General features: G+C 53.5%; 1 protein-coding gene across 1 annotated transcript; it reads right to left on the reverse strand.

The window, feature by feature from the left end:
* Nucleotides 1-693: 693 nt before the first annotated feature.
* On the reverse strand, nucleotides 694-7,499 carry LOC116593798 (keratin, type II microfibrillar, component 7C). The gene is made up of 9 exons (XM_032348282.1): nucleotides 7,077-7,499; nucleotides 5,239-5,447; nucleotides 4,150-4,210; nucleotides 3,924-4,019; nucleotides 3,183-3,347; nucleotides 2,868-2,993; nucleotides 2,406-2,626; nucleotides 1,680-1,711; nucleotides 694-1,209 (listed from the first exon to the last, which is right to left on the reverse strand). Exons 1-9 carry the CDS (start codon nucleotides 7,458-7,460, stop codon nucleotides 1,022-1,024), a joined length of 1,482 nt encoding a protein of 493 aa, XP_032204173.1. The 5' UTR covers nucleotides 7,461-7,499; the 3' UTR covers nucleotides 694-1,021.
* Between the last annotated feature and the right edge of the window lie 7,033 nt (nucleotides 7,500-14,532).

Consider the following 14,532-nt stretch of genomic DNA (forward strand, 5'->3'; position numbering starts at 1 on the left):
AGGGAAGCCTTTCCAGCCCTGGGATTGAAGCTCTGCGGTGTCTGAGGATGAGGACAGTGCGGTGGGGGACCTGAGAAAGCGAGTAGAGGGTATCCTTTTACCTGCTACAGGGCTTTCGAGTAGGCTGTCCCAAGTGAGCCTATGGGGGGCAGAAGGATGGGCAAGAGGTGGGTGTCAGGGATCTTATTCCCCCTTGTTTGATGGGTAGCAGTGGGCAGGGGATGGGGTGGGGTCCAGACTGACACAGGGTGCCTCCCTGAGGGGGCTGTGGGAGCTTTTGGCAGTTGCTACTGTGGTCCACGATGGTGGTGGGGAGGGGACAAAGGGAAGCTGTGCTGAGAAAATGGGGTGTACGTGTGAGGGAGGGAGGCTAAAACCACACACACATGCACACACTGCCTTCCAGAAGACCCCGCGACCTCCTTTGGGTCCCTTCAGAACCAGTCAGAGGAATAAGTCCCAGACGACCTCAGACTGGCAGGCATGACTCAGGTGCCAGGCACCATGAGCGTGGTCAGCACTGCTGCGCCAGGTGATGATGGCACTATGTGGGGATGGGCCCTGCAGGTGTCCAGGCTGAGACGGCCAGAACCCTCCCAGTCCTTGGTTCATCTCGCTGGGCTGCTGGTGCTCAGCTGTCGGGGGACACGGGCTCATTCCAAGAAAGCAAGCATTATGGCACAGAAAGCGGATCCCCCAGTTTATTGGGAAAACAGGAGACAAAAGACCAGAGAGGCGGGGGAGGCATCCAGCAGCGCCCCTTTGGGGGGAAGGAAGGCCCTTCTCCGTGGGAGGAGCCAGAGGCCAACACAGAGGAAGGGGAGGGTCCAGTCCCAGGCAGCAGCCGCTTCCAGTAGGACGAGAGGAGCCGAGGAGGGGCTGATGGGAATGAGCCGCGTATGGTGTATTCTCAGAACACGAGGGCAAGAGCTACCGAGGCACCGCTGTTCTCAGCTGGAGGTGGGGACGGTGGCGCGTCTGGCAGGCAGAAGGGGCTTCTCTGGCTCTCTCTTGGGGCTGCCTAACACCTCCCCAGGCCGCAGGAACCCCCTCCACAGGTGGTGTTGAGCGGGCCGCAAGGGGCGCACATGCCCGTGCTCACCGCCAGGTTCCCACTGCAGGGGGCGCTGCACGCACTGCCGGTCACAGGCCGGGAGCCGGACACGCAGAGGTCCCCGCAGACGACCCCGCCGCGGGAGCTGCTGACACCTGTAGAAACAAGGGCAGAGTCAGGAGGGCTGGCTGCTGGCCGCCCCATTCGGGCTCCTTCCTTGGGCCTCCCTGCCCCGCGTAAGCCTCTGGGAAAGGACACAAAGGGCCTTCAGCTGTAGTTCTGAAGGCATGAAGGAACCATAGCCTGAAAGCCAGGAACCCTGGGTTCTCAGGCTAGACCTTGGGCAAGCCCCTTCCTCTTTCGCTGCCTCAGCCTGACAGCCCAGGGTCCTTCCTGGAGAGATCTGTTATTCTTTCTCCTCTTCTAACCCCCTTTATGCTGTCCAGTTGTTCCAGAGAGCTAAACTCAGTCTCTCCTGCTGCATGACCAACCTACTCCCATTTACTGGAGGAATTATTGCCCCCACCCCGCCCCACTCCACACACACAGTGTTTCCATACACTCATAGCCGAAAATTCTTGTTGCCCAACATAAAATTTTGCTTTTTAGGGCTCAAGATACTTACAGACATTCACAGCTCCAACACCTTCACACAGCCTGAGTGGGGAAAAAGGTAAGAAAGGGGAAAAGATAAGAAGTCAGAATGAGATTCTCAGATTTCCTCTATGCTGGAATGGATCATCTCAGGTGTATTTCTGGCCTATATTTATGCCTTTGTATAACTTTAAAAAGTACCTGTCTGGCAATTGCAGCAATGCCAGGCCACCCTATTTGGCAAGCAGACTGTGGACTGGATTTCACCTCTTATTTGCTCTTCAGGCGGCTGCCTTTGTGCAGTGTCCAGCCTGAACAGCCATACGTGGCATACTTGGATAGGTTCAGCTTTAGGAAGGGGAAGGTTCTTTTGGGTAGTCACACGAGGCCAGGTCACAGTTTGGTTAGCAACTCTATCTTTGGGCAAGGTGACCTCCTAGAAACCAGGAAGGGAGTGTATCTTGCAAGCCTTGGGGATGGAATGACTTGAGGATGTTCTAAACTGAGAGAATGGGTGTCCAGGTTCTATCCTAGCAAGGACCTGGGTTCTCTGCAACTCTAGACCTCACAGTGACACTGACCTTCATTTTTTTCCTCTGTATACTAAGTCCAAGTTCCAGTCTTTTGAGATCTGGGATTCCAAGATCCCAGAGTCTAGCTTGGGGTCAGTTCTGAGGACTGACTAGGATATGGAAGAATCAAAAGTGGGCAAATCTATGCAAGTATAATTCCTAGGGCTGCGGGGTTGGGCCCCCACCTCTGTTCTTCGCCTTCCAGCAGCCGCCTGTAGGTGGCGATCTCGATGTCCAGGCCCAGCTTGGAGTTCATCACCTCCTGGTACTCCTTGACCAGGCAGGCCATGTCCTGCTTGGCCTTCTGTAGGGCGGCCTCCAGCTCCGCCAGCTTGCAGCGGGCATCGCTCAGAGCCGTCTCGCCCTGCTGTTCCGACTGGGTCACTGCGGCCTCCAGCTTGGTGTTCTGGGGACCCAGAGGAGAACAAGGTGGGTTATGGCCCAGGTCTCTCTGTCCGTTTCCTGTCTCAGCCCTCCCCCAGCTGGGAACACCCCAAGAGCAGGCCTCTCCCTTTCATCAGCTGAGTCTCTCCCAGGGACCACCACCAGGGATGCTGGTCGTGCAGATGGCCTGGAGCATGAATGGTGAGATCCACTGGGGACACACACTGCCTGTATGACCTGGGGAGGCTCCAGGCGACCCTTACCTGGCACTTGGCATTCTCAACCTCAGCTGTCAGCCTCTGGATCATGCGGTTGAGCTCGTTGATCTCCTCCTTGGTGCGGCGCAGGGTCTCCCCGTGCCGGATCACCGTGGCCTTCATCTCCTCACACTGGGGGGAAGCAGAGATACTCCTGAGACTCAGGACATGTTATCCCACTGCTTCCCACAACTTGCACATCTGCTATCCTGTCCTGACAGCTGCCTGTCCTTCCCCTGTCCATCCCATCTAGACAAAGATCAGAGCCCTTTTAGCCTCCCTCCTGCTGGGATCCTGGGAAGAGGGAGCTGGGCTCCTCACCTTGCTGCGGTACCAGGACTCGGCCTCAGCTCGGCTGCGGCTGGCGATGTCGTCGTACTGAGCCTTGATCTCGGCCACAATGCAGTCCATGTTCAGGTCCCGGCTGTTGTCCATCTTGACGATGACCGAGGTGTCTGAGATGTGGGCGTGGAGAACGCGGATCTCCTGTGAGAGCAGGGGAAGAAGAAACAGCACATTATCTGGGCTTTTCCTCACATTCCCATGCTGATGCCTATAATCTCTTTAGCCCATTTGGAGCTGAAATCTCAGGTGTGGAGCAGATAATTCTCTGATGAAATTGTGTGACTTTATGTACGAAATTCCTTCTAGAGGAAGACACAAGCATTTTTCAAATGCTTGCTTCTGGGATATTTAGGCCCAGGTGAGCCTAGGGCTGCGTCCCCCCACCAGCTCGCTGTGGGTGCATCCTGGGGGCCCAGAACCTGCATCAGGTCCATTTCACATTCTCCTGACCAGACACCAGGAAGGAAGTCTTTGGCTGCCAGAGAAAGCGGTTTGAGGCTATGTGATGCTTTGTGTGGGCTTCGCTCCCAAGCTACAGCTGTCTCGGGGATGGAATTCTCTTGGCTTTTTTCGGTTCTCCATTCCTCTGCCTCCCTTCTTCCCTCTCCTTGCTCTCCTGCAATCCTCCATCCTCGAGCCTGGGTCCCCATGTCAGCAGGCCTATGGGGGCCTGGGCAGGGGGTTGGGGATGCCCACCAGGGTCGCGAGCCCCCTCACCTCCTCATATAGGCGTCGCAGGAAGTCAATCTCCTCAGTCAGGGCCTCCGCGTTGGCCTCCAGGTCTGACTTGCGGAGGTAGGCGCAGTCCACCTCCTGTGTGGGGTTCAAGGGGCTGTGAGGCCTGCTGTCCTCAGGACATTGTGAGAGCTTGGCTGGAGTGTGGTGGGGCAGTGAGGTCGGGGTGGCCAGGGACTCAGGGTGGGGCTGGGCCTCGGGCACTCACCTTCTTTAGAGCCACAAACTCGTTCTCTGCTGTGGCCCGAAGTGCGACCTCTTCTTCATACCTGAAGTAGGTGGGAAGGACAAGACCGTGCCTGAGCCTCTCTCAACTTGGCCGTGAAGCATGCATGCAAATGAGCTTGACCCTCTCCCTGCTCGTCCCCTTGCATCCAAAAGAAATGGAGCAGGACCAAATCAGGCTGCCTGTCCAGGCCTACTGAGATACCCGGGAATGCTGAAGTACCCACTCTCACATCACCCCTGAGCTTCTCAGTGCCGATGGGAAGGCAGGATCTGGAAGTTCAGCGTGTGCATGTGTGTGTGCATAGGGTAGGGGAGTGGGAGGTGCTTGTATTTTGCACTCTGGTCTGCATTTTCCTTTCTTCTGCCCCTTGCCCCTTGCCCTTGGCTTTGCTATGGGTGGTGGGGTTCCCTCTCTGTCATTCCCTTTCTGGACTCAGCCAACAGGAGTTAAGTCTGCTACTTCCTCCTGCTTCGTGCACAGGCCAGCTCAGAGCCAGAGCCGGGAGTATGGCGTCCTGGGAAGTTCATGGCTGAGTGTTATTGAAGGAGGCTGGCTACCCCTTGACATCAGCTTCCTATAGGATCCTATGGGCACCCTCCACAATGTGGGTCACACTTTAAAACTGATGGCCTGTGTCTGTGACTGGGCCATGCCTGCTTCCCAGTGGACTGGGAGCCCTCCAGGGACAGGCATGGCATCTACACTTTGGCGCTGGATCACTAGCCCTTCTTGGTCCCTGGCTAGTGCCCAGTAGGGCACTTAGAAACTGTGAGTTGAGTAAAGAAGTAAACTTGAGAAGAATGTCCAGGACTTTGAAGGCTAGAGTCAAAGGGACCAGGAGTGGTAATTTTTCTGGGAGCCCAAGAGAAGGGTGTGGTGCATGGAGAGAACATCATTCCCTTCATCTGCTGATGGGAAGGCAAGGCGGACTCTATCCGCCAGGGGCCAGGACCCACCCGCAGGTCCTTCCCCATCCCCAGGCAGAGTCCCAGCCACAGACCCAGACACGACCCTGTCCTGGGAGCTTCCTTCAAGCACTTTCCTGAGCCAGCACCTTCTGGCACTCACTTCTTCTTGTAGCCCTCCATCACCTCCTGCACGTGGTTGAGCTCCGATGCCAGCCTCCCGCTGTCGGCCTCCACGCACTCGGCCTCCCGCCTCAGCGTCTCGATGTAGCCCTCGAACAGGGGCTCCAGGTTGCTCTCGCAGCACTTGCGGTTCTGGTAGAACTGCCACTTGGTCTCCAGCAGCTTGTTTTGCTGCTCCAGGAAGCGCACCTACAGCACAGAGGCAGAGTCTTAGAATCTCTTCCTACAGGATCAGAGGCAAGAGGTGGGGGCCGGGGGCAGGTGGATGGTGGTGGTCCCAGCACCAGGACCTGTAGGTCTTCAACTCTTGGACCCAGAGTCCTCCCTGGAAGGTGTTATGTCAAAACTATACCAGGGCTTAATCGGGTCCCCTGGAGGTCCTTCCTGAGAACTCGCTATAGTCTTTTCTAGGCAATTACTTGGTGCCACAGAAAGGGCTAAACTATGCTGAGTCCAGATTCTGCTGCTGCTTGTTAATAACATGTCCTTGGGCACAGCGTGTCACTCCCTCGTGAAGTGGGAGGTTAATGCTCGCCTCACGAAGAAGGCTCAATGAGCCCTGGCACAAAAGGTCGCCCGCGAGTTGGATAGCTACTGTACCAAGTCAGGTGTGATTGTCAGTGTGCAAATGAGCAAGCCAGCCATTTTAGAAAGGCAGAGTGCAAAAGGTGAAAAATGAAGTCTGTGCCAATTATTAAAACCTTACAACAATAATGCAATTAGAATAATAGTCACCTGGGATATTAGCAGGCATGCTCTGTGCTCTAGCCCTTTCATTTTATAGATGTGGAATTGAAGGCCTAGGGATGGTACCTGACTGCCTGAGAGCTCACAGTGGTAGAGCAAAGACTCAAACTCTGAGCCTCTGCCCCACGGGGGGCTCGTCTCTCACTGTAATGATGAGAGACTATTGGGCCCCAGGAGAATTGCTCGCCCCTCTCCCTGCCACAAGGCCGGCCTGGCTGACCTGTGTCCTCATTCAGATCCCCTTGTCTAGAAACTTCACCACAACCCTGGTAAGTCCTTTCCTATGCTAGCCTTGGTGTTTCATGTTGTTAGGAGTTGCAGACTTTTTTTGGTCCTTCCTGGTGAGGTATCTCTCTAGTGTGACTTCTTTCAAGGCTGGCTCTGGAGAGAGAGAGAGCCCTTGCCAGACCCAGAGCCACTTCCTAGTTGAAGTCTTCTCACTTGTCTCCTCGTGCTCTTGCCACTGAATCCAATGGGGGAAGAGGGCTGAAGACATGAGCCAGAAACTGCCAAATGCAGAGGGCTTATGCTGTGTCCAGACCTTGTCTCCTCACAAGACCCAGAGAGTGGGGACTGTAGCTATTGTTCATCCCTGGATCCTGAGGCCCAGACTTGGACCAAGCACTCTGGCTGCTGCTCAGCAACCAAGGAACCATCTGGCAGAGAAACAGCTCTGTGTGATCTGTGGCATTGTTCCAGTGTTACACTCATGGGCCTGCCCTTGACATAGGGAGCAACACCTTCCCATGTCAGTATCTATTTGACTTCAAAGGCATTGAATACCCACATGGCAGCCCTGTGTTCATGAAGAGATGTTAGCTCTCTGCAGTAAGGTTTCTGCCTCTACTTCCTGCTTCTGGGTTTTCCTTTTTATCTTCCCTATCAGATTGGCAGCTCCTTATCCTATTCTTGTTTCTGTCTCTGTCCTAGAGGTATGGCTGCTTCTCCTTTTGGAATGGACTAGGGGCTTCTGTGGGCAAATAAATGCCGGTCTCCGACTCCCTCCTCAGTGCCCAGCTTGAGTCCTGAACATGGAAGGAATTCAGGAAGGGTGTGATCAAGGGCACTCACCTTGTCAATGAAGGCAGCAAACCTGCTGTTGAGGCACTTGATCTGCTCCTTCTCCTCATGCTTCACACACTGAGCATTGGGGTCGATCTCCAGATTGAGGGGCGTGAGAAGGCTCTCGTTGACAGACACCGTGGTGATGCAGGGTGGGCTGGGTCCACACACACCTCCGGAGCGGTAGCCAAAGCTGCGGCCGCAGGAGCCAGCGCGGAAACCCCCACAGACACTGCGGCTGCCAAAGCCCCCAGTGAGGCCACGGTAGCAGGAGACTCCGCGGTAGGGGGCGGCCGTGATGCAGCAGCGGCCAGGCCGGGGTCCGCAGGCTGAGGCGCAGCTGAAGTTCCTGGGGCCGAATCCACAGCCCACAGTGCTGAAGCCACAGGTCATTTTGGAGATAGGAAGGTGTCTGGACAGTGGAGAAGCTGGCCGAGGACGGAGTCGGAAGCTTGTGCTCCCTGAGCTGTGGCAGGTCCTTTTATGCAGCAGGGGCAGCTGGCATTAAAAGGCACAGCAGAGTGACAATAGCTGCATTTTATTGGCTTGGCATCATCCCGGCCTCTTAAGAGCCAACCCAGCTTGCCTCTTCAGGGTAGCTGTGTCAACAATCTGCAGCCACAGGCCTGTTTCATCTTCAAAGCTATTAACAAGCTTCCTCATTGCCTCTCCCCTTCCCATTGCTGCTGGAAGCGGAGAAAGGGAAGGGGTCCTGGAAGCATCGGTTGGGCTCCACGCACTCACTACTGGGAATGGGTGCAGCGACCTGGGGTGGAGCCTACTCTCGGAATCCTTTTCTGGAAGGGGCATCCCCGGGTTATGGGTCCCAGACCCATGACCTGGCCTCAGGGTGGATGGCTTGCCGGTCCCAACCAGTGAGCTGTGTCCCAAACAATCTGTTATTCTAGGAGGCTTCTCTGCCTTCCCCTGTCTCTCTAAAGCATGTCCCTTTCTCATTGTCAATGTCAGCCTTTCCTGGCCTGTTCCTACCCAGAGGCTAGTCAGGGATGGTAGTGGGGGTAAGGAATTGGGAGGGAGCATCGTCTCTGCACTTTGGGTATTCCTAGGAAGACAAGCTATGGGACACTAGATGGGACATGGGAGAAACTAAGTCAGAGAGTTCATGAGAGAACCTGGGCTATTCTCCAGAGTTCTGGGCCTCATTGCTGGAGACTTCGGGGGGAGGGTCAGGAGTGTGGAATAACCCAGAGCTACAGAGATGAATCAGGGAAGACTGCTCGGAGGTGGGTTGAAGCTGGACTGGGGTAGGCTGTGGATAGGGTTGGGAGGAGACAAGAAAGGAGTCTGGCTCTGATTTGGAGGCTAGTTTATGTAATCATGTGTTTTCTCATTCATTCTGAAAATTCTTACCACATCCCAACTGTGCATTGCTGGGTTCTGCAAATCCAGTGGAGACCTGAGGTGTTTGGAGGTTAGGAGAGGGTAGTGTGCACAAAGGGTTGCCAAAATTTGGTCACTGGGCAAGGGGGAGAAGCCACAGGTGGAGAAAAGGTCCCAAGATGCCTAGGCTGAGTTGGGATCTGATATGGGGATGTGCCATCCTTTAGTGTCCCAACGGGGAAACTGAATGATGAATACTGGTGTGTACGCACCCACCAGGAAGGATGAGAGGTGCTGACCATGAGGGGAGGGAGGTTTTTGAAATGACATTGCTTCTTCCACTCTGAGGATCCACGCTGTGAGAGGAGGTGGGGAGCTCATATGGTCGTTCCCACAGCCAAGCTGTTGTGATTTTCCCCCTCCTCCTTTTGGACTAGGACCAGGGATGGCTGCGGGAGGTAGACAGTGGGATCTAGTTAGGAGGTGCCTCGAACCTGTGGAGCTGAGCCTGTAAACCCTTCCTTCCAAGAACAAGTCTCTTGACTGCCTTTGTACTTAAGGATGACTCCTTTGATGGCGCTGTTTACTAACCAGCCACAAGCAGATGCTGACCCAGTCTGGGCTAAAAATAGCCCTCCATGCACCCTCCCTGGGCCTCACCTTTTGCCCTCTTTACTCCTCTCAGGGTGAGTGAGCCACTTCCATCCCAGGGTGAGAGAGGGCCCGTCCTTTCTGGGAGGGCAGGGGACATTTCCGGCCCCTCCACTTGGACCCTGTGAATAAATTTTCACACACTCTTATGTGTGGAGTGGGAACTCTGTGGGTATGGGCTGTGGGATAGGGACATCTGGGGTGAGCGACACCCAAGAACGCAAGGTCGGCAGGCGAGGGAGGGGCTGATTCCTGCTGAGCAGCTGGTGGGATTTTGGAGTGTTTCTGTGGGAGGCATGGCTGAGTGTTTCCTGGGTCACATAGCTGCCAGCCAGCCAAGAAAGAACCAACTCTTTCTCTCCTCTTGTCTCAGCTGGGACTGGTGAGCACCTGGAAGTTTCCAATGGGTTGTCCAAAGATCACATGGGATTTATTTCTTGGTAAAACGCCGAGGGATGAAAGGTGGTGAATCTTCAAGAAGCATTTCTCTGTTACCCTGCTGGTCATTGCCCTCTGCCCTCTGTCCTTGCTCACGTGTCACAACCCAATGGGTGCAGTATCAAATTGCATGCTTCACTGAGGGTTTCTGTGTAGACATGGCCCCTTCCTTGGGTTAGGGATGCTGTGAGCATACCCAGGGCCCTGTCCTGATGGGAGATGATGCTAGTGGAGACTCTAGAGATAAAAAGGTGTGGTTTGAAGCCCGGCTCTGCCACTGACCAGCTTTGTGACCTTGGGCAAGTCTTGTTTCCTCATTTTCCCTACCTGTACTCTATGCATGGCAAACCATGCCTTGCTGAGCTATTGGGAGGATTCAGTGGGTGGGTGCCTGGAGGGGGAGATGCCCCCCCTTCACCCCATACTAACCAGGTGACTGGTCTCGGATCCTCAGAGCCTTGCAGAGAGACGGTGTGCATGGGCTGGGCAGTACCATTCTTAGTAAGCAGAAAACAGCCCAACAGCTTTACAAGGCAATCACGGCCACATCAGAAAGCCTTAATTAGAGCACCTATTTGTAAGTGGCTGAGAACAAAGAGAATGGCAAACTGGGTGAGCCCTTGAAAACACACTTAGACAGAAAGCTGACAAAGGGTTCAGCAGCCCAATAGGCTGCTTCCTTCCACCTGGGCTCCAGGCTGGATTGGCTCCCACCCCAACCATGGGCTATAAAGGCTCTGGTTGAGCCCCAGGTTGGGTCCATTGCCAAGGCCTGTGCCCTGAGCCTGCCCTTCATGCGGCTGGCCTGGGTCAGCCTGGGGACTGCCTTATCCTTGCTGCCTGGAGGGACTGATTGCCCTATTGTTCTGGTCCTTAGTTTCCTGCCTGCCTTGCTGGGACTGTGAGAGTTCCTTGACCTTATTCATCCTGGTGGTTTCCTGGTGGGCGCTGGCCGTCTGTTTGGATGCTGACCTGCTGATGCTCTTGTCCCGTCTTTTTGCCTTCATATGGAAGGGCCTTTTAATTTTGGTCCCTTCTTAATGGATTTTTTTTCTATTCATTTATTTAACAGACAGAGATCAATCACAGTAGGCAGAGAGGCAGGCAAAGAGAGAGGAAGAGAAGCAGGCTTCCCACTGAGCAGAGAGCCTGGTGCGGGGCTCGATCCCAGGGCTCTGGGATCATGACCCGAGCCGAAGACAGAGGCTTTAACCCACTGAGCCACCCAGGCGCCACTTCTTACTGGATTTTTATTAAAAATATCTACGTATTTATTTATTTAATAGAGAGAGAGAGAGAGGGAAAGAGCGTGTACAAGCACAAGTGGAAGGAAAGGGAGAGAGAGAAACCTCAGGCAGACTTCCTGCTGAGGATGGAGTCTGACATGGGATTTGTTCCTGGGACCCTGAGATCCTGAACTGAGCCAAAACTGAGAGTCAAGAGTCGGATGTTCAATGGACTGCTCAATGGACTGAGCCATTTGGGTAACCCTGTCCTTTCTTAATGGAGTTTGGATATATGACTCCGTGATGAACGTTTATAAGATACATCTCAACGCCCATCTCCACTAACTTCTTTAACATAAATTCCTGGAGGTGAGATTCGTGGATCCAGGGACACTGTCCTGGCCTGGGTTGTGCCTGGCTTGTTGCTTGTTTGGCTGTGGACGTAGTATTTCTGTGGGGAGGCTGCTTCTGGAAGTAGTAGGACTTGGGAGCCGGGAAGTGTGGGTGCCAATGACATCCACTAGCTCTGTGACAAAGTTAGTTCATTTCTGCATCCTGTGTCTCATCATTGGCAAAGCAAGTTTGGAATATCGGCTTCCTGGGCCCCATGAAGACGAAGTAAGGGGGTGCACCTGAAGGCACAAGGGAGTCGGAGGCTGAGAGCGTACCCGCCTCCTAGCCGGGGTGGGGCATCTCCGTGCCTTTGCTTGCCCTTGACTGCCAACCTTCCTACCTCCAGCTATGCCTTCTGGCCTTGAACTCACAGCACACAGGTCTGTGAGCAGGAGCCGATGAAACGTGGCTGCTTCATGGGCTCCAGAACCGTTTATTAGACAACTGCTCTGTGCTTCCGGGTATAAAGAAGAATTTAATATACACCCCTGTCCTCGAGGAGCTGACTGCTTAGTCAGATAGTTCTGTAAATAAGCACAAGTTCAATGGGTAGTAGATACAGGCGTTTTCCAGCGCAGTTCATGAAGGACTGTCAACGGACAGAGTGGGTCTTATCTCGGAGGCCCAGGGAGGAGCTCTCTGTGAGCTGGTGCAACCGGGGAGACCATGGGAAAGGTCAACCTGGAGCCGGACTTTGAAAGATGGGAAGGGCTTAGGAAAGTCAGGAAGGTGGAGGCGGTGCCAGGCCGAGGATGGCAGAAGAGTCCAGGAATATTCAAGGGACAGTGGGTGAGCACTGGGGGAGTTTGTGGGCAGGGGGTGGTGTCGCACCTAAAGGATGAGTGTTGGACACACGCTCAGAAAGCCGGGAACAGGACAAGGATGCCTGCTGTCCCTGCCATGCCTCACATTCTGGAATTCCCGGCTCAGGACATAAATATGCGTAAGCATGAGACGAGAATTGGGATTGTTTGCACAGCTACATAGGAGACCAAACAAAATCAACTGATAAACTATCCCAATAATAAGATGGGATGAGCAGCCAATTAATTTCAAGGTCAACTTACAGTGATCCCAAGTGTTTTTCTGGATCGGTGCTAATCAGAAAAAAAACAGAAAAAGTGGAGATATGCCATTTCCAAGAGTGCTTAAAACAGTGAAGGATTTATGATAGAACAACAAAATATTCACAAGATCATCATGGAGAGCAATGTAAGACTCTATTATGAGAAAAACATATGAGAACATCTGGTTAAGTGGAATAATATCATACTCAGGAGTAACTGGACCTGATTCCAAAGGCACAAATTCCCTCTAAGTTTATTTATAAGTACAAGGCAAAACCCAATAAAAACTCAAGCTGGATTTCGTTTGAGGGGCTTGATAAAACCGATCTCAAATTTATACGAAGGAATAAAATCCACTGATCATAAAGTCTGTTGTGAGAGAGGAAAGCAAAGATGTCTGAGGATCAAAGAGCCACAGTAATAAAAACATGTAATCCTTACGCAGGAATGGGTAAAGAGGCCCCTGGAACAGAACAGAGAGCTCAAAATAGCCTCTTTAATAAAAGGTAAACTTGGTATTTGTTTTTTATTTTTGAAAAAAGATTGATTATTTATTTATTTATTTATTTGACAGACAGAGATCACAGGCAGAGAGGCAGGCGGGTTGGGGGGGAGGAAGCAGTCTCCCTGCTGAGCAGAGAGCCCCATGCGGGGCTTGATTCCAGGACCCCGGGATCATGACCTGAGCCGAAGGCAGAGGCTAACCTACTGAGCCATCCAGGTGCCCCTAAACTTGGTATTTGCTAAAGGTCATGGCAACAAGCAAAGGGCCATTTCTTCAGTTGGTGAGACTCACTGCATGGAAAGTGGACAGCTGGAGGGGGAGACCCTCAGCAGTCGGAAGGCCTGGATAGGAACTAAACAGAAGAATGTGTGAGAGAACTTCCTTGTAACTCAGAGCCAGGGAAAGAATTCTCAAGCAAATGCTAAAAGCTGAAACCACAAGGTTAAAAAAAAAAAAATGGATTGACATGAACACATCAAAATGAAGAATTCCAGTTCACTGCAGGAGGAAACAGGAACAGATGGCCGACAGCCTGGGAAAAGCACAGCATCTACCCTATGGGACAGCAGGGGACTTGCAGGAGACCCAGCAGGGAGCCAGCCGGAGCCTGAGCAACCTGCCAAGGGAAAGACCAAGTGGTCGATGAGCACAGGAGCTGGGGATGAGCCCTGCCAGTTCTTAGAAGCTTGCAGATGAAAGCAAAAACCGTGAGCCATGAGGTGCCTCTCTATCATCGGGATGGTGAAGATCAGACCGTGGGTGTTACTGACTGTGGGTGGGCAGCTGAGGGGACAGGGACCTCTTCCACAGGGAGGTGGGGAGTGGGGTTCCATGCACGTGGGGGTGGGAGGGTGGGCTCCCATGCATAGGGGATGGGAAAGTGATGTCCCATGCACTGGGGTTGAAGGGAGGGGGTGGGGTGGGAGGGTGGTGTCCCATGCACAGGGAATGGAAAGATGTTCTGGAATGTAGCAAAGCATTCTGCAATGAATTTAGGTGGGTGGAAACCCTGTGAGCCCCCAGTCCCCTTCCTGAAAGCCATTCTCCTGCAGGGACAAGACAGTTCATGGTGGCCTTGTGTGCTGCAGGAGGAAGCTGAGGCAAGCCAGGTGACAGACTGGACAGAGACAGGGAGAAGGGGATGAAAGCAGACTAAGGCACTTGGAAGCCATACAGTCGGTGTCATAGATGACATAGTGTCGAGTTAGAACCCGTCAAAACCATACCGTGTTGGTAGATAAAACAGACACACTCCCCGAACACTGCTGCTTCCAGGCGTGAGCGCCCGTGTGAGGATTTTCACATGCGTTGGCTGAGCTGAGGAGAGGGACGGGAGGGGTGCAAAATGAAGAGAACAGAGGAGCAAAACAGAGAGGGGCTTCTGTGGGCTCATGGGGACACTGCGCCAAGAACTGGAGCATGTGACAGACTCACCTCTCTCCCCAAGAGGTTGGAGAGAAAAACAGAAGATACAATAAAGAGAGTAGGGAGGGACTAGGAGATGGGCTAGATGGGCTTTGCGGGGCCTGCTGGAGGCTGGGCCGAGGAGCCTTCTGATGCCTTCCTCTCAGCCTTTGGTGACCTGGCAGATGTGTCTTGGAAGCAGATTTTTAGGGAGCAAAGACCATTCAGGCATACAATAAATTGCAGGAGGGAAGCCTGGTACATAGATCCATGAGGAAGTGAACACACGGGGTTGGAGGCTGCCGGCCACCCAGGGAGGGTACAGCGTGGTGTTCCGAGCGCTCGCAGGGAAGCTGCTGGGAGAGTGAAAAATCCAGGCAGGGAAGAGCCAAGGAAGCCACACTTTTGTGTTGATCAACCTAGGAGGGCTTCCTGGAGGA

Source organism: Mustela erminea, chromosome 6 (assembly GCF_009829155.1).
Source record: "Mustela erminea isolate mMusErm1 chromosome 6, mMusErm1.Pri, whole genome shotgun sequence".
NCBI classification, from domain to species: Eukaryota; Metazoa; Chordata; class Mammalia; order Carnivora; family Mustelidae; genus Mustela; species Mustela erminea.

Bases quoted from the DNA above. Each gene is read 5' to 3' on its own strand.
- LOC116593798 (XM_032348282.1), bottom strand. From the start codon at position 7,460: ATGACCTGTGGCTTCAGCACTGTGGGCTGTGGATTCGGCCCCAGGAAC. The intron at 2,627-2,867 runs GTAAGGGTCGCC...CTGGGTCCCCAG, and splicing joins TTGAGAATGCCAAGTGCCAG to AACACCAAGCTGGAGGCCGC. The intron at 1,210-1,679 runs GTAAGTATCTTG...TTGTTTCTACAG, and splicing joins TGTTGGAGCTGTGAATGTCT to GTGTCAGCAGCTCCCGCGGC.